Source organism: Pteropus alecto, unplaced genomic scaffold (genome assembly GCF_000325575.1).
Source record: "Pteropus alecto unplaced genomic scaffold, ASM32557v1 scaffold86, whole genome shotgun sequence".
NCBI classification, from domain to species: domain Eukaryota; kingdom Metazoa; phylum Chordata; class Mammalia; order Chiroptera; family Pteropodidae; genus Pteropus; species Pteropus alecto.
In genome coordinates this window covers 26,654,839-26,679,727 of record NW_006442109.1, presented here as the reverse complement: position 1 = coordinate 26,679,727, position 24,889 = coordinate 26,654,839, and the positions used below count along the sequence as shown (strand labels likewise).

Here is a 24,889-nt window from a genome sequence, read left to right as displayed (position 1 = left end):
AATTTTTTAATTGTTTATCATTAGTATATAGAAATATGATTGGTTTTTGTGGGTTGATTTTGAATCACTTGCTAAACTCATTTATTCTAGGAATTTTTTTTTGTGGATTCCTTGGGATTACCTACACAGATAATCATGCCATCTACAAATAGGAACAGTTTTATTTCCTTTCCAATCTACATGCCATTATTTCTTTGAATATTTTTTGCTGCACCACACTCATTCTCTTCTCATTCTGGGTCTCTTGATGACACAATGTTAGATATGATGATAGTTTCGTGGGTCCCCAAGACTGTTTGTTTTTTTAACCTTTTTTTTCCTGTTCAAACTGATTTCTATTGATCTATTTTCAAGTTCACTGACTAATCTGTCGTGTCCACTCTGATACTGAGCCCATCCAGTCAGTTTTTATTTCCATTACTGTATTTAGTTCTAAAGTTTCCATTTAGTTCTTTATATCTTCTATTTCCTTGCTGAGCCTTTGTATCTTCCCACTCATTCCTGGAACATGGTCATTATAGTTGATTTTAAAAATTTTTGAGATAATTTTAACATCTGTGTAATCCTGGCATTGGGATCTGTTTTCTGTCTTTTCCCATGTGAGTTCAGATTTTTCTGGTTCTTTTTAAGCAAAGTAATTCTAGATTGTATTCTGGACTTTTTTGAATATTGTTATGAGACTATGGGTTTTATTTAAGTCCCACTGAGAATGTTGGTGGTTTTTTTTTAGCCAGTAATTGACTCAGGTGGGTTTGCACTTCAAGTTCTGACCTGTCTTCTGTGGGTTGTGTTTCCAATTTCAATTCAGTTATATGCTTTACAATTGTCCCACGTAGTGTCCAGTTTGGTGATCTATACCACGATTCAGTCCTCAACATTTATGCATGCTGTTTAGAATAAGCTCATGTGTACCCAGCTTAGAAGTCAGCTCAGCAATCTTTAAGCAACTTTAAGTGGTCAGTTTCCCAAGATCCTCATTCTCCTGCAATCTTCTGGTTCCCTGGGACTCCCCTTCACCAGCCTTCCAGGAGAAAGCTGAGGCTTCATTAACCCCATTTTGCTGTGTACTTCCCAAGGCTGTGCCAGAAGTCAAAGTCAAGCAACAGAAGAGCAGAAGGAGAAGAAAAGAAATGGGATTTTCTCCACACTCTTGAGACCATAGCTCCTCCAATTTGAGAGGAAAGTTTCCCTCCCTGTGAGATTCAGGTTCCTGCCTACCCCCATTGAGGCCACGGCAGCCACTGCTAAGCACTGCTTGAGGCCTGGGGTGCAAGAGAATGAAGAAAAGGAAAAAAAGAAGAAAAAAGAAAGGATGTAGGATTGCCACATTTTGTCTGAGCATTACAAGACCCCTTTCCCACTCCTTGAGTTAGAACTAGAGGACTTCTCCTGGTGCTTTTTCTGTCCGCGTTAATAATGCGCACTTCCAAGTTTCAGGATACATTAGGTTCAGGCTGGGGCGTACTGGAAGAAAAAAATGGTAAACTCACCGCCGGTTTGGTGGTACTTTGAATTCTGGTCTTCTTCCCCAATGTGCCTCCTACTATTTATTTTTCAGAGTCCTCAAATAGCCACTCCAAGCATTCTGTCCAGGTTTTACAGCTGTATTCAGTGGGAGAGACAGGGTGAAGTGTGCTTACTCCATCTTATCTGGAACCAGAACCTGGACTACTCTTTTTCATAACGAACTTTGTAGAACTGATTATTTAAACTATTTGTATAACTTTGATGCTAAATTAAAAATTGAAAACAAATAAATCCTGTAATAACCTTACTGAGGAAAAGGGAAGAGGCAAGTTAATAGGATCACATTTTTTTAAGCATATATACTTTTGGATATTACATGCTTAGGAAAAAAGGGAAGTTCTTAATTGTACTTGCCCTATTTATTTAAATATTATTTTATCCATGGATTTTTATAAATATGAGGGCTGTTACAAGTTTTTTTAAAAAGAAAATAAAAATAGGAATTATCCAGAGTATGAGACAGAGGAAGCAAACTGCAGATAAGAGGCCATAAACTGTTTAAGAAACTGAAAAAGCTCAGGATGACCAATATTCCAGTGTAAGCCCAACAATTTCAAGAAAAGAGGCTAGAAAAGCAGAAAGGAGTCAATCCAAGGTCTTGTGTGCAATGTTAATATGCAAGGACTTTACCTGAGAAAAGAAAGGCCCTGAAGTGTTTTAGCAAAAGTGGAGGAGTGACATGATCCAATGGATATATTTGAAGGAACACTCCGGCTACAGAACATAATGGTACACAGAAAATGAGTCTTACTATCTGAATCTATGGGGTTATACCAAGTTGTAGAACAGTATATATACAGTATGATTCCACGTGTTGTTGGGGATGTGGGTAAGGGAGGGAGAGAGATTTTATACACACACACACACACACACACAATCATATCATTATAAATGTTGTATATAATGATATGATTATATACCCACATATATAATCATATGATTTTATATGTGATTATGTATATGATATATACACATATATGTGTGGATAGATTATAATATGTACAAATGTTTCTAGGGGAAAAAACACAAGAAACCAGTAACGGTGATTAACTTTGGAGAAAGAGAGTGAAGGGCTAAAAGAAAGAAAACTTTTATTTTTTACTTTATTCTTGCTTGATTTTTAAATTTTTTGCTGTGAATATTTACACTCTTAAAAAAAGGTTGTAAACAAAATGGAGGGAAGTCTTATGCATAAGTTAGATAAAAGGTAGATATAAGATATTAAAACAAGACAAACTCAGCATTTAAGTAGCACTGTTTCTAGTATACAGTAAGCACTTAAACACTGCTTAAAATCTCCCCACAAATAAGATATTACCAAGCATTTATAAAGTAAGTTCACAACTCAAAACAACTTTTTAATTAAATTATACCACACTACATTGCACTAATTTACCATGAATTTTCAAGCATTCAGAAATTTAAAGAGACAATAAGAATGAATTTTGAGTTATGATGATTACATTACATTTTTACCATAAAAGATATTTTTGCATTATTCTTTTCAATTTCTTAAGCACTGACGGGTATAAAGGGAAAAAGTAAAAGATCCTCTCCTATCCTGATTTCTCTAATTCCAATACCCAAACATAACCATTCCCAATTCCCAGACTTGTACATATAAAGCACATATAAATATAAGTATGTATGTATATACAAAGACATACACATACACATTATATTCTATTTCAAAGAAATGGATCTCTGCTCCTTTTATAATAATCTAGACCTATTCTATTTCCTATGTGTCATTTTCTAAACCCAAACAGGGTAATGAATAAACAAATCCCCAAGCTAGCAGATATTAAATCTTCCAAGCAGGTAAATGTTAAAATGAACATACTTGAACAGATAAAGTTCTCAGAGATCTCCTAATACCCTTTAATGAAAGAGATGAACCTTAACCAGGGCAAGTAAAATTATGTAGGGGGAAAGAATGCATAGGTTGAAACAAAAGGGCAAGTGATAAGTTAAAGGATATGATGACGGGTAAGAGTTTATCCCTAACTTTTTATGTCCCGGAGTTTATGCTCTCCCATAAAAAGAGTTATCAGAGATCTTATAACACCCTTTGATGAAACACATGAACCTTAACGAGGGCAAGTAACTCTGAAGTAACTTTCATAAAGTCTATATGGGAAAGAAATTACATATTTCTTACATTATTATGACTGGGGAAAGGGAGTAGTCCTACTTCGCAGAAGTAGCTGGAGACTTCAAGAGAAGAAGGCAGAAGGTATAGTTGCTCTACTGTAATAGTAACCCTTCTTCCCAACTCTCAGAGCTTGTGCTCTGTAGTCTCCAAGGCAAAAATGAAATCTAGGACCAATATTTAAAGGTTAAAAAAAAATTTTTAAAGCCCATAATGAAGTGAACCGTTAAAATGGGACAGAAAAACAGGACAACCTTCTAGTCACTCAATGATTTAGGTAGTGATTTTTAAACACCACAAGTTTCATTAGATTGAACACATTATAGAAGGAACACACATAAGAATTAGTGAGAAATCCAATCTACAGAATATTTTTAAAGAAAACCTATTTTTATGCTTTGGTATATGCTTATAAACCAATTAGAAGCAAGTAAAAATATAAACTATAAAGATCCTGAGAAGATTTCCTTTAATGAAAAGGTACACTAAGTATAAATTATATTAATTTTACAATATTCTGAATTCCCAAAACATTAGACTCACCTATACGCAAAGAAGCTAAAAGGCTTCTAAAACCATATAGAAATCATTTTCTGGAAGATCCGAATGACTGTCTTTTATAACGGTAAAGAACTGAATCTCTACATAATATAGTTTTGAGAATCTAAGCCCTAGTCATACAAAGATGACTTTATCAACTAGTATTTATGGTACTCTTTAACAAATTATTCCAGAACCTCGATATGTCTTTTTCTTATCAAAAAACTAAAACAATGAACTTTATGAAAAATATAACAGTCAGAAATAGAAGTTATGTTATCCTATTCTCCCACATTTCCACTTACAAATACATGCTATCACCAAATAAAAATATACTTTATCATTTTGCCACTGAGCATATGTTAAATTAAATTATATGTAATTCCTGCCCTTTAAGAGGCTTACGATTTAAAAGAGAACACAAATATATTTTTAAAGTAAAATAAACAAAATGCAAATTGGAAAGTCCATAGAAGAATAAACCAGGCAAAATCTAGAACTTACTTACTAAAACCTATTGAAAAAAATGTGTTGGCCCAGTAACAACCCTAGTAGTGCCCGTATGTGGTCCCAATTGTTTTTCAATACAAGGAAACAGGACTTCATGGAGGAATAGGTTCCTGATTCCAACAACAGTGCAGGGAAAGTTCAAGGAAAGCTTGAAACATGCTATGCCAGAAAGCAAGAATAACAACAAAGAACACGTGGGTCGTATTTCAGAAGGACAAAGCAGCCAATTTGAAGGGGCTTCCAATAATCAAAGATGTGAAAATTTGAGCATCAAAAGAATGACTGCAATGGGTTGATATTACATATATAAAAATCCATGAGCTCACGGTGATACTCTAAACAAAAAAACAACTCACTGGTCACATAAGGGCACAACTTATTACTCTAAAATATGGTTAATAAAAGGGAAGAAAAATCAAGTCTTTATCCCGTCCTTCCCACAGTAACATATATTTCAGGAAGAACAGACAGCTGTAAATAAAGTTCTATTTTATAGAATAATTTCAGTTCAGAAATTTGGAAAGAAGGAAAAAAAATTTGTAATCCCTATGGAAACAATGGATGTGGTCAATGTACTCTTGCCAACAAACAACATGAATCTCATCAAGTCTCTAGATCTAACTACCATTTCACAGGAAACATGGAGAACAGAAAAACATGTTAAAAGACACCACGAGGATATGATCAGCCAAATCCAAAATTTGGACTAGTCTATCACACTAAGAACTTCAACAGTTTCTTTAATTAAATGGCACCCTACATCTCCAAAAAAGAAAAAAAAAAGGGTGGGAGAACTCTTACAGGTTAAGAGAGACTTAAGAGATATGTCAACCAAACGTAATGTGCCTGCTGTGTATCTTGATTAGAACAAGTCAACTGTAAAAGGAAATTTTTGAGACTTTGAGAAAAATTAAACACCGCTAGATTTTAGATTGTATTCAGAAATCATTTTGTCAGGTGCTTAAGACTGTTGTGTTTATGTTACTTAAAAAAAAAAAAAAGTTCCTTAATGTAAATTATGAACTTTAGTTAATAACAATGTATTAATATTGGTTCACCAATTGTAACAAATGTACCACATTAATACAAGACATTAATGATAGGGAAGATTGAGGTGAAAGGAATATGAAAAATCTATTTTCCGCTCAATTTTTCTGTAAACCTTAAACAGTTCTAAAAAGTAAAGCTGAATAAAAACTGGAACATGGGCTTTCTCTCCAATGAGGTTCTTTAATCCATTCTTAAAACTGGTCAGCTGAGGAGTTTCCACAATTCATTATTTCTTCACCTTTTCAATAATACAGACCCCCTAAATTTTCCTAAAGTTTAATAAAAACTACTTCTAATATGTTCTCATACCATTCTTTTTTTTTTCCTGTGTGTGAGGACAAGAGGCTAAGACTTTCTATGTTCCAACAGATACAATTTAATGGATTCACAAAATCATCAATCATCAACAAAGTTCTCATAGGCAAAGTAATGTCTGTTAAATTTTAACATATCTCCAAACCTCCCACCCACCACATACACTTCAACCCCATACATGCCCTGATTGTCTGGTAATTTATCACTCTATAAAATAAAAAATATTTTCATTAAAAAAAAAAATCCCTCATCTATTACATAAATACTGAAGACAAAATGATGTCTAAAATTTCTTTTCACATACTCCAGCAAGGTGGGGCAAAGTGTTAAAGGAGTAGGATGCAGATGCAACCAGATTGGACCAATGCTGCTAGTTACTGAAACTAAATATTGAATACATGAATGTTCATTATATAATGCTCCATTTTTTGTATATTTGAAATCTTTCATAACAAAAAATTAGGGGAAAAAGCAAATTTAAAATTTGCCGGATTCTAGATACGTAGCAAATTTTAAGATGGGAATGGAAATCTAACTTTTAAAAAAATATATTGATGGTAGGTTCCTGAGATATTGCAGAATTACTAGTGAACAATTTGAAATCACAGGACAAAGGTTCTTCCTTCTTGTCACAGCACTGCACATAAAACTGTATTTATTTATTTTTTTAAAGTGGTATGGTAAGATACAGCTCAAGAAATCATAAAAATAGAGAAGTGAGGAAATCATAAAATATTTATTTAAGATTGGAGAGAAGAGAGAATAACTAATCTAACGGACTAGGGAGGCAATTATTCCCTTTGCACAAAGTTTCAAAGCAAATAAAAAACAAAGGTTCGAAGACAGCATAGTCGCAAATGGAGAAAAGGAAGAAACACAAATAAATGGTTATATAGAGATGTAGCTCTGAAAAATGATATTAATAAAAGTTAAAGCTTAATAAGTTTTATGGTTCTCTTTACTAGGAATACTTTAGAGAATAATAACTCAGTGTAGAAGTACTATCTAATAGGCCTATACAGTTTAGTTTTACAAGTCATTAAAATATTCAAACACATTTGTATAAACCAAGTACAACCTAGGGGTCTAGCTTGATTCAACAGCAAATTGTAGGATACATTTAGAATAGTTCGGAGAGCTTTGAAAAAATAGTATTCTGATGTAATAACCTCGGGAAGGTAAGTCAGAAGAAAAGATGGGGTAAAGTGTTAAGGCCTTCATACTTTAAGACCAATAAGAAAGGAACACACTGGTAATGAGTGTTATGTATGAGCTAAGGAAATCTAGAGTTGTTAAATACAGGAAAAACTAAGAGAAAATTGAGAAGTAAGAAGTCATTATGCCAACAGGAAGACAAAAGCAGTTCAGCCCCAAAAAATGTTCTCAAAAGAGTCTAGATTCCAAAGCACCCTCAACAAAATGAAGTTGTGAGGCATAAGTATACAGAAAGCATAAGTTAGTTAGGAAGCCAAGAAAAGAAAGTCAAGGGCTGCCTAACTGAATTACAGACCAGAAGATAAAAACCTATTAATTTTTGGAAAGTGAAGGTCTGAGAAACAGAATGTCATGTGGCTATAAGCAAATAGGAAAAACATTTTAGGTAACTGTATGAAAGGTAAAATAGAAAGAAAGAAGAGACCTAGCATCCAAGGGTCTCCAATTCACCCATTAAAAAGTACTAAACTGATCTTCAAGCTTTATCACACAGATTCCTGGGTAAACCCTGGTTAAAATAGGCAAGAGAACCTACTAAAAGGGCGACAGAGCTGTATCCTGCCCTCACCTGGAAACATCTCCTCAGGGCCAAGTAAGAGAAAGACAGGTGAAGTTGTCCAGGCCAAGTTGTTGCTTACATACCCTTCATGGGTTTGGCTGAGAGTAAAACAGATCTCCTGGGATCTGTGACCTCAGGAAGAGGTAGCTCCAGCTGCACCTGTTTGGTCTCTATGTCACTGAGCTGAGAACAGCTCAAAAGAAATAAGGAGAAAGGAGAAAAGGTGAGAAAAAGAGAGTGCCATCTTTTCCCCTATTCTTCTTTCTCCAATTATCCATTTTTTTCTAGTAGTGACAATGGGTACATATCCACTATCTTCGTGATTTCCTAGGTTTCAGGAGAGCTTGGTTTGGGCTAAAAAGAAAACTATTAAACAGAGTTATAATTGTTTTAGCATCATCCTCTACTCAAATGAGCCAACTGATAGACAAGCTTAAGGCAAAGGGCAAAATTAAAAGAACAGACATTGCAGGAATACATAATAAACATTTCATTAACTTAATAAACAATTTACTAGAATCTGAAACATCAAGCATTGAAAAAGAGAACACATTCACTCTAGAGACTATTCAGCCATGAATTTGAGGCTACACAGTATTTTGTCCTTGCTATTTCTATCAACTATAGTTATTTTCACCAATTATAGCAACTTTCTTTGCTCTATGTTGGTACTAAATTCCTTTAGATACTCATTAATGTTCCATAACAATATCTAACCGTCTAGAGCTTAATAAGATGACTTAATGTACTAATCACCCCTATTTAATTTTGATTCAGACAAAACATTTAAGTATCGGTAATATACTATGTCATTAAACTGAAAATGCAAAGATGAATGAATACCAGCTAGCAACGTATTCAGGGTTTTACATCACTGAATCAGTGCCAGAAAAAAATTATTTATCATTATAGTAAAAATAAGAACCCAAGTAGTAAAAAGGACCTGAAAAATAAGGACAGCGCCAGAAAGAGTTCTATGAAACTGAAGTTAATGAAATCAACACATAACAAACTATTATTTTTATTCCACCTGAAGTGTGATTTGAAGGCAGCTTCCTTCATGTGATTAAAGCATGTTTAACATCCAAAGTCGTGAGTAGAAACAACTCGGAGGAATTTATGTTTGGTTATTTAAAAAAAAAAAAAAATTCTTTAGATAATTCACTCTCTCTCATCCTTATTCGCCATGAAAGGGAATTCTCAAGTCCAATTATTCTAAGCAATCAATATTTCTACTACTAATAGCTAATGAGAAAATTTCCAAGAGAAAAATGCTCAGCATATTAATACCAATCTGACACCAGAATATTCAATTAATAGAGAATGTAATTGAGGTTCAGAAAGATGACAATAAATTATAAATTGTTTGGTATATCATACAAAGCAGCTTACCTTGTAGTTTTTTCAATACAGCAACCTCCATTTTGAGAACTTGCTTTGGTTGTTGAGCTGATTCCACCTTCAGGGCAACATTTTCCCTGGTAAGCATGTCCAAGGCATCGTAAATTTCTCCAAAGCCCCCACCCCCAATCTTCCTCAACTGCATAGGAAATAAGAACATACACACACAAAATTACTAGAAGTTTCTAACTGAAAACCAATTAATCTCTGATATTCAATATATAATATATAATTTTACTATTGTTATTTTATGATAAAAGAGCTCAATATTATTACATTAACCATGAACATGCCAAGAAGAAAACAAATGGCTAGAAGTAACATCAGAACCTTTTCCAACAGGTTTGTCCACAAAAAGTAATAAAGTTTTTTCAGCCGCGAATGATTTTAAAATGTGGTCTATAGTCAGTTTCAGAACTGTCACAAAAAACACAGTATCTGAAAGCTTCACTTCTCACAAACACCCCTTAACAACCAGATTTACTGTTTTAATTCTAAGGCGATCATTTGAAGACTTTTTAAACCATGAAATCTTTTTGCCATGAAATCTTATCTGGAAACTGGTTGAGATGTGTATGTGGGGAGATTGGAGATGGGAGTAGGGCAGCCAGAGCCCAGCCCTCCCTGCACCATTTACTCTCCTCTTAGAGGCACCAACCAAGCTCCAAAAAGCAGGTGGATAGCTCTCCTGTTCTAAACTATCCCAGAGTTCATCACATATCAATATGCTCAAATAAGAGTGAACTCTAATCAAATTAAACACTTTGATCAAACACTTAACATTCTTTCTGATAAAATGTTGTTAACTGGGAAAATATCAGGATCTCTGTCTCAGTATTATAAACAAGTTCTGAAAAGCTAGTGACAACTGGACCTGTAGAACTGTGAGAAACTGGAAGAGGAGGAGGATGGATAATATACTTCAAGCCAGATACAACATGCAATTAGCTTTCTTCTATTTCTTGAAACTAGGTCTTCACCTTACCACATTATCAAACATCTAGGATGTGATATAATGTAGGTAGTCATCATTGTACAGAGTCCTAAATCCTAACCACCCCAGAGGCCTTACTTCAAGTCCTACTTCTTTTTCCACTGGGTCAATACAGATTACCATAGGATGATTTCTTTATCTTATGAATTTCTATGGGAATTATTTGCTTCATCATTTAATTAATCATTTTACTAGGCTAAATACCTCAGATAGCCCTTGAGTAAATACAATATCCTGCTTTTTAACTCTTATGTTGTTTAACTTTCAGTTGTCAATGTCCTAGCCCCCTTCAGTAAAACTAAGCTTCTTCAAAGATAGGCACACTCCATCTATTTTTTGTTTCCTCCATAACATTTGGCAAAGTGTTAACTATATAACTACTACTAAGCAACTATTCATTGCTTTGTATATACAAGCCATAATCCTTCCTCATTCTAGTTTGGTGATGAGAAGAAATACCATGAGGAACTCCTGTATGATCTTGGAATTAAAAAAAAGTTCCAGAACTTAATTTCAGTTAAATAAATTACTCTTTGTTGAGCCCTGATTGGTACTTACAATTCTTTATATTTTGTTCATTAAACAAATCCTAGTGTAACTTAAAAAACTCATAACTGGTACCATAAGGACATCTTTCTAATTGTGGACTGTGATAAGAGGTGGCTTCATGCTTTACCTCACAAAAGACCTTACTAAATGATGTCCAGGCTGAAGTAAGTGATTTTGTTCCTTGGTCTATTCCTATAATGTCATTTGAACAACAGTAGAGGATTAATTTTTTATTGAGATTGACAAAGCCCTAAGACATCAATGCTTATGAGGTAAAGAGACAGAGGCAGTTTAGTGTAATGGGGGTGATTAAAGAATCAAGGAAAGGTCTGTGGTAGCTGTGTTTTCTAAAGATGGCCCTAACAATACCACTCACCCTTTTTGCTTCTCTTCAGTGTGACTTTGCCACTCCCCATCAAGAGGTAGAGTTCATTTCCCCACCCCCTTAAATCTGTGTGGATCTTGTGACTGCTTTAACCAACAGAATATGCCAAAGTAACATTGTACGAGTTGAGATAATAGCCTTTAACCAGCCTTGTAGCTTCTGTGTCCTGTCTCTCAACAGCCAGCCACCATGGCATCCTGAGAAACCAAAATCCTTGATGAAGTCCTAGAAAATGAACCACTAAGTTGGAGGGTGAGGGAATTAAGTATCTCCAAGGCACCAACAAGCCATGTGGAAATGAATCTTCCAACCCAACCAAGCCTGCTAGTGCCATATGGCTAAGAGACAAACCACCCAGGCAAACTCTTTCCAAATTCCTAATTCACAAAATTGTGAGCAAAATAAATGAGTGTTTTAAGCCTCTAAGTTTTGATGTAGTTTATTACATAACAGTAGATAACCATTCTTAACAATGAGCTAGTGATTTCTCACTAAAAATGTCACCATGCCTTCCAAATTTGGGGAACATGTTCCACATATAAATTAGCTCTAATTATCAGGACAGAGCAACTAAGCCAGACATAGCTTCATTTGCCACTTCCTGATGTGTACTGGAGAACAGCCAACCTTTATCGCAGCACTTAATACAAAGCTCTCACCAAAGCAACACCCATTCCTGACTTACCTAAAAGATTATCAATTGTTGGAATCTCCCCACACCAGTCCATGATAATGGCATGGTCCTTTCCTTATATTTACTCAAGTAAAATTTCAAAGTCTATTGATTTGCCTAATCAGTAAAATACTGTACCACAGAAACAAAACTTTTATTTCTAAATAAATAATTTTCTTTTTACAATATTCTGATAAAATAAGGAAACCATAAAATACCTTTGCTAAACTTGTTAAATGGAAAAAAACTTTGGATAACAAAAGACTAGGTAGCAATAAAATATATTTAAATATATCCAAAAAGAAAATAGCTACTTTAAGAGGAGGAGAGATGGCCAATTCCAAGTCTAGGGAAAGGAAGCCATCAAAGGACTATTAGGATCTGTTAAAAGAAGTCAGCAGGCAACTTGAAGGGTGTCACCTTAGTTAAATGAGACAATTTGAGCATCAATAAGGATAAGTAGTATAAGAGAGTGTGTTTAAATCCATGAATTCTTAATTATATATTTTTTAAATCTCACTGGTCACTTTTGGACAATGCTAGGGAAGAAATTATTATTTTGAAAACTGGTAAATTAAGAAAAAGAATCGAGTATTAATCAAATTACATCTCGGGGTAATCTAATAGTTGATGATGAGAAAGTTTTCTTTACAGATGTACTTCAACTAATAAATGAAAGAATGCTAGAACATCACCAATCTGCAATCCCTAATGAATTAATAGACCTAAACAATGATGATCCATAGTACAACACCACAAAAATGATGGGCAATAAGACATTATGTGTCTCCAACTGAAAGTTCACAATACCCTTTAGAAAAAAGGTGCCTCCACCTCAGATTAGAGCTGAACTCAGATGTAATCAAGACTGACTCTCTCTCTCTCTCTCTCTCTCTCTCTCTCTCTCTCTCTCTCTCCCTCCCCCCCCTCTCTCTCTCTCTCTATATATATATATACACACGCACAAATATATAACAATTTACATAAAATACATGACAGAGAAACATGTTAACACCACATGGAAGCAATCAGAAAAATCCAAACCATGGGAAATTCTACATGCAAATGATCTAGTGTCCCCAGCAAATAAATTGTAAGGAAAAAAGAGATAGATAAAAAGTACCTAGAAATTAAGAAAGGAACTTAAGTTGTGTCAACCAATTACAATACACAGACTTGATATGGATTTGATTCAAACTATTAAAAATAATTTACAAGACAATCAAGGAAATGTGAAAGCTAGAAGCATACTTAATGATATTAAGAAATAATTACTTTTTTAAGTGTGATAATGACATTATGATTATATTTTTAAATGAAGTCTTTATCTTTTAGAGATACTGAAGTACATACAGAAAAAATGCTAAGGGAAAAGATTTGCTTAAAAATATTTTGGGAGAGAAGTTAAAGAGATAAAACAAGATCGATCATAACTTGAGAAATGTTTAAGATGGGGCACGAGTACATCAAGATTCATTATATCAGTATCGTTATCTTTATTTACACTTACAATTTTCCTTAATAAAAAATTAAAAAATAAAAAAGAGCAGTTCATTGTACTATACTTTTTTATTTGTTCTTTTCCTAAGTACACTTTTATTTACCTTACTAGCTATCAGAGGTTAAGAAAATTTACTACTACATGAAGCAAGAAAAAGAATTAAGTATAAACCAAACAATCATATTAAGGAAAAAACTGAAAATAGCTGCTTTAGAAAGCAATATATGTATTATTTCCTGATGAAATGCTATTTTTATCAAGATACCAAAAATCACCCTCCTAAATGTGTTCTCTCTCTAAGATGTATACTCACCACTTTCCATCTTTCTTTGACCAGGATTCCAACACTGAGGATATCCGGCTGCTCTCCTCCTCCACTCATTGCAATTCACTGATATGATAGAATGGCTACACAGGCATCCAGCTCGCAAGGGTGGTTTCCATTTAAGCTAAAACAAAAGAAACAGCAGCAGCATATCAGGGCTAACTAATTAAGACACACATTTCAGTAACAAATAGCTCTAATAATCCTATACATTAAGTAGGTTGCTTTGTTGGAAAAGAGGGGGACCCACAAACTCAGTTCCAAAATATGTTTAGTGCATATTTTTGAGAAGTACTTACCTTTCCATTACAGATATCCAGTGCAATAGCTAGACATAACAAAAACGTTACAACACAGATGTAATTTACAATAGCTGAGATTGCTAGACTAAAGGGAAAGAAAGTATGGTGTCAACAGCAGCTGACCCAGACAGATCACTATCCTAAGTACTACATATTGCTAAAGAAAAAGATATGGTATCTAATTTAAAACAGCTTATAGTTTAATAGGTTATAAGTCAGAGCTTATCACCATCTGAGCTAATAAAATTTTAATGTTACAAAATGCGCTTAAAATGCATAGGAAGTCTACAGCCACGCTACCCTGAACAAGCCTGATCCCCTCTGATCTTGGAAGCTAAGCAGGGTTTGGCCTGGTTAGTACTTGGATGGAAGACTACCTAGGAAGACCAGGTACGATAGGCATAAAAAATAAAAAAATAAGGGATTGTAACCTGACAAGGTCCTTGCAATCTGTGAGGTCAACCAAGGGTTGCCTTGCCAAAAAAAAAAAAAAAAAATGCATAGGAAATAAACATGAGCTACAGAAAAGAGCTGTTGATCAAACTCAATACAATCATATTGTAAGAAGGATATCAATAACATGAACAGCACACCTGTAGAAAATGAAAAGACAGCAGAAAAATATGGCCTAAAGCAGATGAAAACCATGACCTAATATTAAAGGACAAACTAAATAAAAGAAAAAGAAGCCTTAAAACAACATAAGTCATTAGAAAACTCTTAAATGAGAGAGCGCAGCAAAAGGAAGACATAAAAAGAAACCTGAGCAAACTCAGAAAAGGGTCAGAAGTGAAAGAAAAAAATGAAGACTTAACTAGAAGAGACATGAAACAAGACACACCATACAAGTAAGGAAGAAAAGAGAAAATTAAAAAGAAAACTTAAAAGTTAAGTGATAAATAAAAGGTAAATACAAAATACATATTATAAAAGCCCTCCAAAAAGGAAATCAAAGCAAAGAAATAGAGCAAATACTAGCCACTATAATTAAAATATTTTTCTATAAGTATTAAAAAGGCTAAATCTGCATGTTGAAACAATATACCACATACGTATGAAAACAACTCAGCAGCTCAAAATCAAGACACAGTCTAATAAAACTACTGGGTTTTAAATGGGGAAAAAATTCATTGGGCACCTGTGCAGAAAGTCCAAATTATTTATGATACAAAGAAAATCATACTGAAGACAGACATTGGCATAAACACTTTATATTAGTAGACAATGGAATTATATATTTAAATACCCAAAGAAATAAAATGTGAGCCACAGAAGTTCTATTTTTTCAAACTAATCTTCAAGGCTAAAGGAAACAGTTATGAACACAGAATTAAAAGAATATTTTCCCCAGGAAATGCCCCTACCTATTGTGTAGGAATCAAATACATAAAAATCAAGAAATTGTGGTAGAAGATTTGGCATGAGGATTGGCCTGAAAGGGCCTAAAAGCAATGATAACTACAGGAATAAGCACCACGGCCTCTAGACTGTAGATTCTAAGCATCATTTCCCGCTAAAAATTATCAGGGCTCCTTGGAGAAATGGCTTATTCCAGGTCTGGCACAGGAAACTGTGCAAAAAGAAAATATAGGACATCTTGTCAAATGAGAAAGCAAAAATATTAAAATACTACAGGCAAGTCAAAAGGAAATATAGACAACTGAAAGGATTCTCATTTGCCAAAGATGAAACAATTTGAGCATATACACGACTGGTGACTACAATGATTGGAAAACATGAAAATTATAAAGACCTAGAAGTTCACAATGACATTCAAAAAAGAAAAAGAAAAAAGAAAATTCCTCTTTGGTTAATTTTGGAGGTTGCTAGAACATAGCTATTTATTCTGAAAACTGGTAAACAGAAATAATAAAGAATTTTACCTGCTTTTCTGGTATGAACAATAATTCAGAGAAACCAAAGAGATGATAAGTGCAACTTTTTCCCTAGGGAATAATCACAGATAATAAATGCAGAAGAAATGACAGAATTAGAAAAATCACTTAGAATTAGAAATTCTAATCCCTGGTTAAATAATGAATCTAGGCAATGACCATCAATGGCCTCTAATAGCATAAGTTAAAAGACGGATGCAGAACTTTAATATTGAAGGATCAAGCTGAACCCATTGATCAATCTCACTAAAAAGGACAACGAAACATAAGTGCTTCCTGAAATGACACAACAAAATTTTCTCAGTACCATCTATAATGTCTCCTGCAATTCTCCCCGCCACAAGAATCTAAATCTAATCAAGCTTCTAGATTTAATTATCAGTTTACAAAAATAAGGGGAATAGAAGTACATGTTAAATGTCAAGATGAGAATATAAGGAGCTTAAATCCATGATGCTGGATATCGTAAAGGACAATATGACGCAGCTTCTCTAACAAATAAATGGCATAGGAAATAAAAAAGCTACCACTACACATCACAAGAAATTATATATCAATCTAAGGCCATAGCTGGCAAGAAATAGAAAAACATCTTTAAGCCTTGAAAGTAAAAAGCATTGTCAATCCAGAATTCTGTATTCAGAGAGAATATCCTTCACAGATAAGGACATTTGCAGATAAAGGAAAAGTAAGACAATGTGTTGTTAGCAGAGCTGCCATGAAAGAATTACCAAAGAAATTTCTTCTGAGCAAAGGGAATAGAGGGAAACTTAGAATAACAGGAATGAGGAAAGAACAACAGAAATCTATGTAAATATAACATATTAATCTCTTACATTCTTTAAAATATGCTTGACAGTTAAGAGCAAAAATTATAACACTGTCTGAAAGAATTGCAATGTACATAGATATAACTGATAAGATTACCACAAGTAGGTGGGATATTAAAGAGATCTATATAATGGTGATTAAGTTTCTGCATCTACTCAGCATGGTAATATAATAATTCTAGTAGACTGTGAAAAATTAGGTAGGTATACTATTAACCCTAGAGCAACCACTTAAAATAACTGTACAAAAAACATAATGAAAAACAAAAAAACAATAAAGTAGAACACCGAAACATGTTAAGATAATCCAAAAGAAGGCAGAAAAGGAGAAATAAAAGAACGAAAACAGGGGGCATAAATATAAAACAAATAATAAAATGTCTGCCCTAAATCCAAATATATCTGTAATTGCTTTAAATATAAATGGCCTACAAAATTAAAAATAAGAAAATATAGTAAAGAAAAAACTCACTGGTAGAGACAAACATTTAGTAAAATTGGTGGCTCATCCACTTATAAAGCTAGCACGAAGGTTAAAAGACAAAAGTAGTAAAACCATTTATATTTACAATAATTATGGGAGATATACATACACAGAAAGGAAATATAAAATATGATGTCAAAAAATAAAATGTGGGGGTTGGTAGTGAGTAAATATGTAGTACTCTTAAACTGAGTTCAAACTCAACCATCAACATAAACAGACTGCTATAAAAGTAAGTAAATATGAACCTCACTGTAACCATAAACCAAAAACGTGTAATAGACACAAATAAAGAGAAAGGAATACAAGCCTAAAACCAAAGAAAGTCATCAAAGCACAAGGAAAAAGAATGAGAAGAAAAGAATAAAATGGCAGTCAGTATATACCTATCAATAATTACTTTAAATGTAAATGGACTAAATACTCCAATCAAAAGACAAAAGGATAGATAAATAAATTTCAAAAAAAAAAAAAAAAGACCCATCCTTATGCTCCCTACAAGAGACTCACTTCAGACCTAAAGACACAGAGACTGAAAGGAATGTAAAAAGATATTTCGTGTAAATGGAAACAAAAATAAAGCTGGGGTAGCAATACTTATAAGAACAAAAATAAAGCTGGGGTAGCAATACTTATAAGAGACAAAATAGACTTTAAATGGACTGTAACAAGAGACAAAGGACACTATATAATGATAAAGGGGTCATTACAACAAGAGGATATAACATTGTAAATGTCTACAACCCAACACAGAAGAACCTGAATATACAAAGCAAATATTAAGACATAAATGGAAAAATTAACAGTAATACAGCAATACTATTGGACTTTAACAGCCAATTACATCTATGGATAGATCATCCAGACATAAAATCAGCAAGGAAACACTAGCCTTAAACGACAGATTAGATCAGATGGACTTAATACATATTTCAGAACAGTCATCCAAAAAAGAGCAGAATACACATTCTTTTGAAGTGCACAATAGAACATTCTCCAGAATAAATCACGTTAAGTCACAAAACAAATCTCAATAAATTTAAGAAGACTGAAATTATGTCAAGCACCTTTTCTGACCAAAATGTTAGAAAGGAAATAAAAATCAGAATAGAAATAAATGAAATAGAGACTAAAACCATAATAGAAAAGATGAATGAAACTAAGAACTAGTTCCTTGAAAAGATAAACTAAAATGGTAAACTTTTAGCTAGAGAGGACCCAAATAAATAAATCAGAAATGAAAGAGAAGTTACAAATGACGACACAAAAATACAAAAGATCATAAGAGAATACTATGAACAATTATACCTCAACAAACTGGACTAGAAGAAATGGATAAATTCCTAGAAATATACCATCTTCGAAGATTGAATCACAAAGAAACAGAAAATACGAACAGACCAATTACTAGTAACAAAAGTGAACTGGTAATCAAGAAACTCCCAACATACAAAAGTTCAGGACCAGATGGTATCCCAGATGAATTCTACCAAATAATTAAAAAAGAATTAATGTGCATCCTTCTCAGATTATTTCCAAAAATTAAAGGGGAAGGAATGCTTCCAAACTCATTCTATGAAACTAGCATTACCCTGATACCAAAACCAAATGAAGACACTACAAAAAAAAAAAAAAAATTGCAGACCAATATCCCTAATGAACATAGATGCAAAATTTCTCAACATACCAAATTCAACGATAATACATTAAAAAAATCATACCCTATGATCAAGTGGGATTTATTCCAAGGATATAAAGATAAATCGATATCTGCATATCAACTAATGTAATAAACCACATTAACAAAACAAAGGATAAAACTCATTATGATCATTTCAATGCCTGCAGAAAAAGCATTTGACAAAATTCAACATCCATTTATGACTAAAACTCTCAACAAGAGGAAACATACCTCAACATAATAAAAAACAAACCATTGAGGGAACATACCTCAATAAAGGCCATATATAATAAATCCACAGCCAACATCATACTCAATGGTGAAAAGATAAAAGCTTTTCTCCTAAGATCAGGAACAAGACAAAAATGCCCACTCTTATCACTTTTATTCAATATAGTATTGGAAGTCCTAGCCACAATCAGACAAGAAAAAGAAATTGGATAGGAAGAAGTAAAACTGTCATTATTTGCAGATGATATACTATATACTGAAAACCCTAAAGACTCCACCAAAAAACTACTAGAACTAATAATTCAGTAAAGTTGCAAGATATAAAATATAAAGAAATCTGTTTCATTTTTATACACTAAAAATGAACTAGCAGAAAGAAAAATTTTAAAAAACAATCCCATTTACAAATTGCATCAAAAAATGTCAATAGCTAGGAATAAATTTAACCAAAGAGAAGAAAGACCTATACTCTGAACACTGTAAGACACTGATGAAAAAAAACTGAAGGCAACACAAATACATGGAAGAATATAGCCTGCTCATGGATTTAAAGAATATCATTAAAATGTCCATTCTACCTAAAACGATCTACAGATTCAAGACAATCCCTACCAAAATACGAGTGGTATTTTTCACAGAACTAGAACAAATAATCCTAAAATTTATATGGAAATACAAAAGACCCCAAACAGCCAAGGCAATCTTTAGAAAGAACAAAGAGGTATCATACTCCCTGATTTCAAACTATACTACAAAGCCATAGTAGTCAAAACAGTATAGCACCGACACAAAACACAAACACAAAGATCAACAGAACAGAAGAGAAATCCGAGAAATTAACCTACACTTCTATGGCCAATTAATCTATGACAAAGAAGGCAACAAGAATATACAATGGAGAAAAGATAGTCTCTTCAATAAATGGTGTTGGAAGAAGTGGACAGATACAAGCAAAAAAATGAAGCTGGACCACCTTTTTATACCATATACAAAAATAAGCTAAAATGAATATACTTTCTATAACAAACTCACTTAAAAAATGACATATATAGGTTAAAAGCGAAGGGGATTCCCACTATTTCTCCAGTTCTCTTTATTCTCTAAACAGTAGTTTAATCCTGACTCATCTGCATACATCAGCAAAATGTTGGTGACATTTTTGTAGCCTAGCCAAACAAATTAACTTACATTGTTTTGCTTCAAAGCAGACTGAATGTGACTTCACATTAAGACAATATTAGCTACTACATGGAAATACATCATTAACTTTAATCTCATCCAAGTATAATTCACCAGTTTCCAGAATTTCCAGTACTGGACCCTATTTGATATTTAGCTCTGTATTAAATCTTGAAATTTTTGCCTGTCAGTCTACATTGCTTTTTTAAAAATTACACATCAGTTTCTTTGTATAACTTGTGAGTTTCATGTGATGTATTTTCTTTGTATACATATCATTATAAACTTATTTGTAAATTTAAAAAGCAAAGGAATGAGAATAAATATACCATGTAAACACTAATCAAAACAAAGTTGCAGTACCTAAAATATTATAAGATAATGTAGACTTCAGAGCAAAGAAAATGACCAGAGATAAATGGGGACATTACATAATCACAGAAGGGCCAATTTACAAAGAAATTATAAATGTATATTCATCTAAAAAAGAGCATCAAAATATATGAAATAACAATTAACTGAAAGGAGAAATAGACAAACCCATAATTATAACTGGAGACTTCATCACTTCTGTCTTAAAGAAATAAGCAGAATATCAGCAAGACTATAGAACTGAACAATAGTACTGTGGTATAATAAAAAATATATTCAGTCTTTATATTTGCTCTAGTTTATCTCTAGTTCCTGGCAGAGTTTGGCATTTCTTGAGTGATAAGAATGTCTGTTATGTTGATGAGGTGACTCCTCCTAAATTCAGAATGGGGAGCTAGTCACCCGAAAGACCAATCCTGTAAGTTCAGAGGGTTGGAACTTTCAGCCCCACCTCCCAAACTCTGACCTTCCTGGAGAATGTAGATACGAGTTCAATTACACGGACAATGATTTAATCACTCATACCCATGCAATGAAATCTTAGTATTAAAAATGCTAAACAACAGGCTCAGGGAGTTTCCTGGTTGGTGAACATACTGATGTACTGAGAGGGTGGCACACCCTTAATCCACAAAATCAGAAGCTCTTGTGCCTGAAACCTTTATAGACTTGCCCTAAATACCTCTTCATCTGGCTGTTCATTTATGTCCTTTATAATAAAATGGTAATCATGAGTATAGCATTTTCATGAGTTCTGTGAGTTGTTCTAGCAAATTACTGAACCTGTAGGAATTTGTAGTCTGCCAGGCGAGGTGGCTTGGGGACACCCAGGACTGACGTCTAAAGTCTGCAGTGGGGGCAGTTTTGTAGGACCAAGCCCCTTAACCTGTAGGATCTTCACTAACTCTAAATAGTGTCAGAATTAAGCTGAATTGTAGGATATCCAGTTGGCTGGTGTCAGAGAACTGAATCAGAATGCAACTATCAACCAACTGAAATTAATGACATTTACAGAACACCCCACCCAACAAAATCAGAATATACATTCTTATCAAGTGCATGTGGAATACACACCAATAGAGACCATGTCATATCCTAGGTCACAAGAAAACCTTAAGAAATTTAAATGAAATCATACACAATATGTTCTCTGATCATAATGGTATTAAGCTAAAAATCAATAGCAGGGAAATAATAGAAAACTCTACAAACACTTAGAGATTAAACAAAAACCTCACAGCTGGTGCCTATTTCTATAACTAAAATTTTATTGGAACAAAACCATGCCCATTCATTTATGTATTGTCTGTGACTGCTTTTGTACTACCAGGCAGAGTTAAATTATTGCAACTGAGTATGGCACTCTGGCCTATCATTCACTATTTGGACTTTTAAGAAAAAGTTTGACAATGTCTGTACAAAATAACCCAAAGATAAAGTCTCTAGGCAAATTAGAAAATATTTTTAATTAAACAAAATTTTTTTTAAAAAAATATCTAAAAAATTTGGAGGGTGTAGCTAACACAGAGGTCAGGGTCAAAAGTATAGCATTAAAAGCTTAGATTTAAAATGAGAAAATGTCTCAAATTAATCACCTAACCTTTCACCTTAAAAAGTTAAAAAAGAAAAAAAAGGGACAAAGCAGAAAGTAGAAGTCAGTGAAATTAAAACTAGAAAAACATAAGGAAAAATCAATGAAACCTAAAGCTGGTTCTTTGTAAAGATCAATAAAATCCATAAACTTCTAGGAAAACTGGCAAAAGAAAAAAACAGAATACACAAATTATCCATATTAGGAATGAAACAAGTTATCACCATAGACTTAACAGTTATTAAAAGTAACTTAAGGAAATATTATGATCAACACTATACACAGAAACTGGACAACAATGGACTGGTTCCTCAAAAACCACAAACACAATGATTTACCCAAGATAAAAGGAATAGCCGGAATAGTCCTATTAAAGAAGGACTGAGCAAGCAAGATTGGTTCAGTACTCAAAAATCAATTCATATAATCTATCAGATTAACAGTCTAAAAAAGACCACATGATCTATCATTTGATGAAGGAGAAACAATTGACCAAACTCAACAGGCATTCATGATATAAACTCTCAGCAAACCGAGAATAAAAGGGAATTTCCTCAACCTGATAAAGGGTATCTTAAACTGCTTGAACTGATCAAAAGATTTAACAAAGTTCCAAGTTAAATCCAAGCAAAAGCCTTTATACAGACAAGCTTATTCTAAAATTTATGTGGCTAGGCAAAGGAACCAAAATACCCAAAACATTTTTGAAAAATAATAATAAAGTTGGAGGATTCACACTACACGATTTTAAGACTTACTATATTGTTATGGTAATCCAGTTAGTATGCTATGGGCAAAGGGATAGACATGTAGATAAAGGAAATAGAAAGAATCCAGAAATAGACCAACACAAATATGACCAAATAATTTTTTAGCTATTTTTAATTTTAGATATAATTCACATACCATAAAGTTTATCATCTTAAAATATACGAGATTGTATAATTATTACCACTATCTAATTCCAGAACATTTTCACCATCCCCAAAAGAAATCCCATACTTATTACCCATCCCTCTTGATCTCCCCCTTCCCCAGCCCCTGGCAATCACTAATTTTATTTTGTCTCTACGGATTTGCCTATTTTAGGCCAGCTAATAGTTAACAAAGATGCAAAGGCCATTCAGTATAGAAAGGATAGTTCAAATAAATGGTTTTGGAACAATTATATGTCCATATGTAAAAACTGAACCTCACTCTCAACCTCACATACAGACCTAAACCTAAAACAGAAACTCTCAGCAAATCTTTGTTAGAAAAAAACTTGTGAGCAAATCTTTGCACAAAGAGTTTTGGACATGATACCTAAAGTACAATTCATAAAAGGAAAAAGCTGATAAACTGAACTTTATCAAAATTAAAAACTTTTATTCTGTAAATGACACTATTAAAGTGAAAAGACAAGGTACAGACTGGGAGAAAATATTTACAAATTACAATATTCAATCAAAGGTTTGATTCCAAATATAAAGAAAACACTTAAAATTCGACACTAAGAAAACAAATGACCCAATTTAAAACAAGGCAAAAGACAGACACTTCACCAAAGAAGATATACTGATTGCATATTAATACATGAAAAGATGTATGAAATCAGTCTCCAAAGGTTACATAGTATATAATTACATTTATGCGACATTCTCAAAAAGAAAAACTTAAGTGAAAAAGAATAGATCAGTGGTTGCCAACAGTTAGAGGTGGGTGAGTGTATGAATATAAAGGGATAGTATGGAGTTTTGGGGGGTTAGAGCTATTATGAATATTTATGAATTATTATGCTTATTATGATGATATAGAGAGGGTTACATGAATCCATACATGTGCTAGAACTCATAGAAGAATCAAAAAAAGTTATTGATCTTATATTTTTTAATTAAAAAAACAATTTATAAAAAGAAAATCCATAATTATCTGAAAAGGCTGGGGTGGCTCCATATTGTAGTGGTTAGCACATCTGCTTTACATGCAGAAAGTCCTAGGTTCACGCCCGAGGTGGAGCCACGGAACATACCCTGTGTGTGCCAGGCCCGGGGTGTGCCAGGCCCCGGGTGCACACCTCGAACGTGTGAGAGGAGATGCCCCGCCTTCAGAGATCCAGTTCTTAAGGGGAAACGGCAATATCCATAGGTCAGGGGTTGAAGTCGGGGGGCGGGGGGGGGGGGGGTGGATTAAAGTAGGGGGAAAAAAAGGCTAATAAAATATTCCCTCCTTTTCCAACTGTGTTATCTGTATGAGGCCATATTTTCTTCATATGCTTCAAGCAAAACGACATATTGCAAAAACTAAACACAGAAGTATGAGAATACAGCTGTCCTCTATCATGCCAGATAATAAAGAGACTTGAAAAAATATAAAGCAGTGCCATTCATTTTAATTTGTTTTTGTTTTGAAAAACAGTTAAAATAGTTTTATTATTTTTAAATAAATATATTTAAAATACTGGTTTTAACTTTAATACAGTAAGTATCATTAGATATATTTTTAAAAAAACTCTTTAGGGTCCTTGATACGTTTTAATATTTGTAAGAGGCTCTAACACTAAAGAGTTTGAGCCTAAATTATGTTATAGAGATCTATATTTGAATCCATTTTTCCCTATTAATATTTTGATTTATGGTATACAAAGTT

At 33.4% G+C, this 24,889-nt stretch overlaps 1 protein-coding gene and 1 pseudogene across 3 annotated transcripts in view; one reads left to right on the top strand and one right to left on the bottom strand.

The window, feature by feature from the left end:
- The window catches only part of TTBK2 (tau tubulin kinase 2), a 117,750-nt gene that overhangs the window by 76,866 nt on the left and 15,995 nt on the right, over window positions 1–24,889 (bottom strand). For 2 of the 3 annotated variants that reach the window (XM_006920449.3, XM_025038824.1), the window contains exons 2-3: window positions 13,685–13,820; window positions 9,261–9,408 (exon numbers count right to left, since the gene is read on the bottom strand). In XM_006920449.3, coding sequence (XP_006920511.1) covers window positions 9,261–9,408; window positions 13,685–13,753 — 217 coding nt within the window. In that variant the 5' untranslated portion in view covers window positions 13,754–13,820. Of the gene's footprint in view, window positions 1–1,490; window positions 1,603–9,260; window positions 9,409–13,684; window positions 13,821–24,889 lie in introns of those variants that run through there. The other variant, XM_015596002.2, reaches the window with a different exon arrangement.
- On the top strand, window positions 14,282–14,400 carry LOC112469838 (annotated as a pseudogene).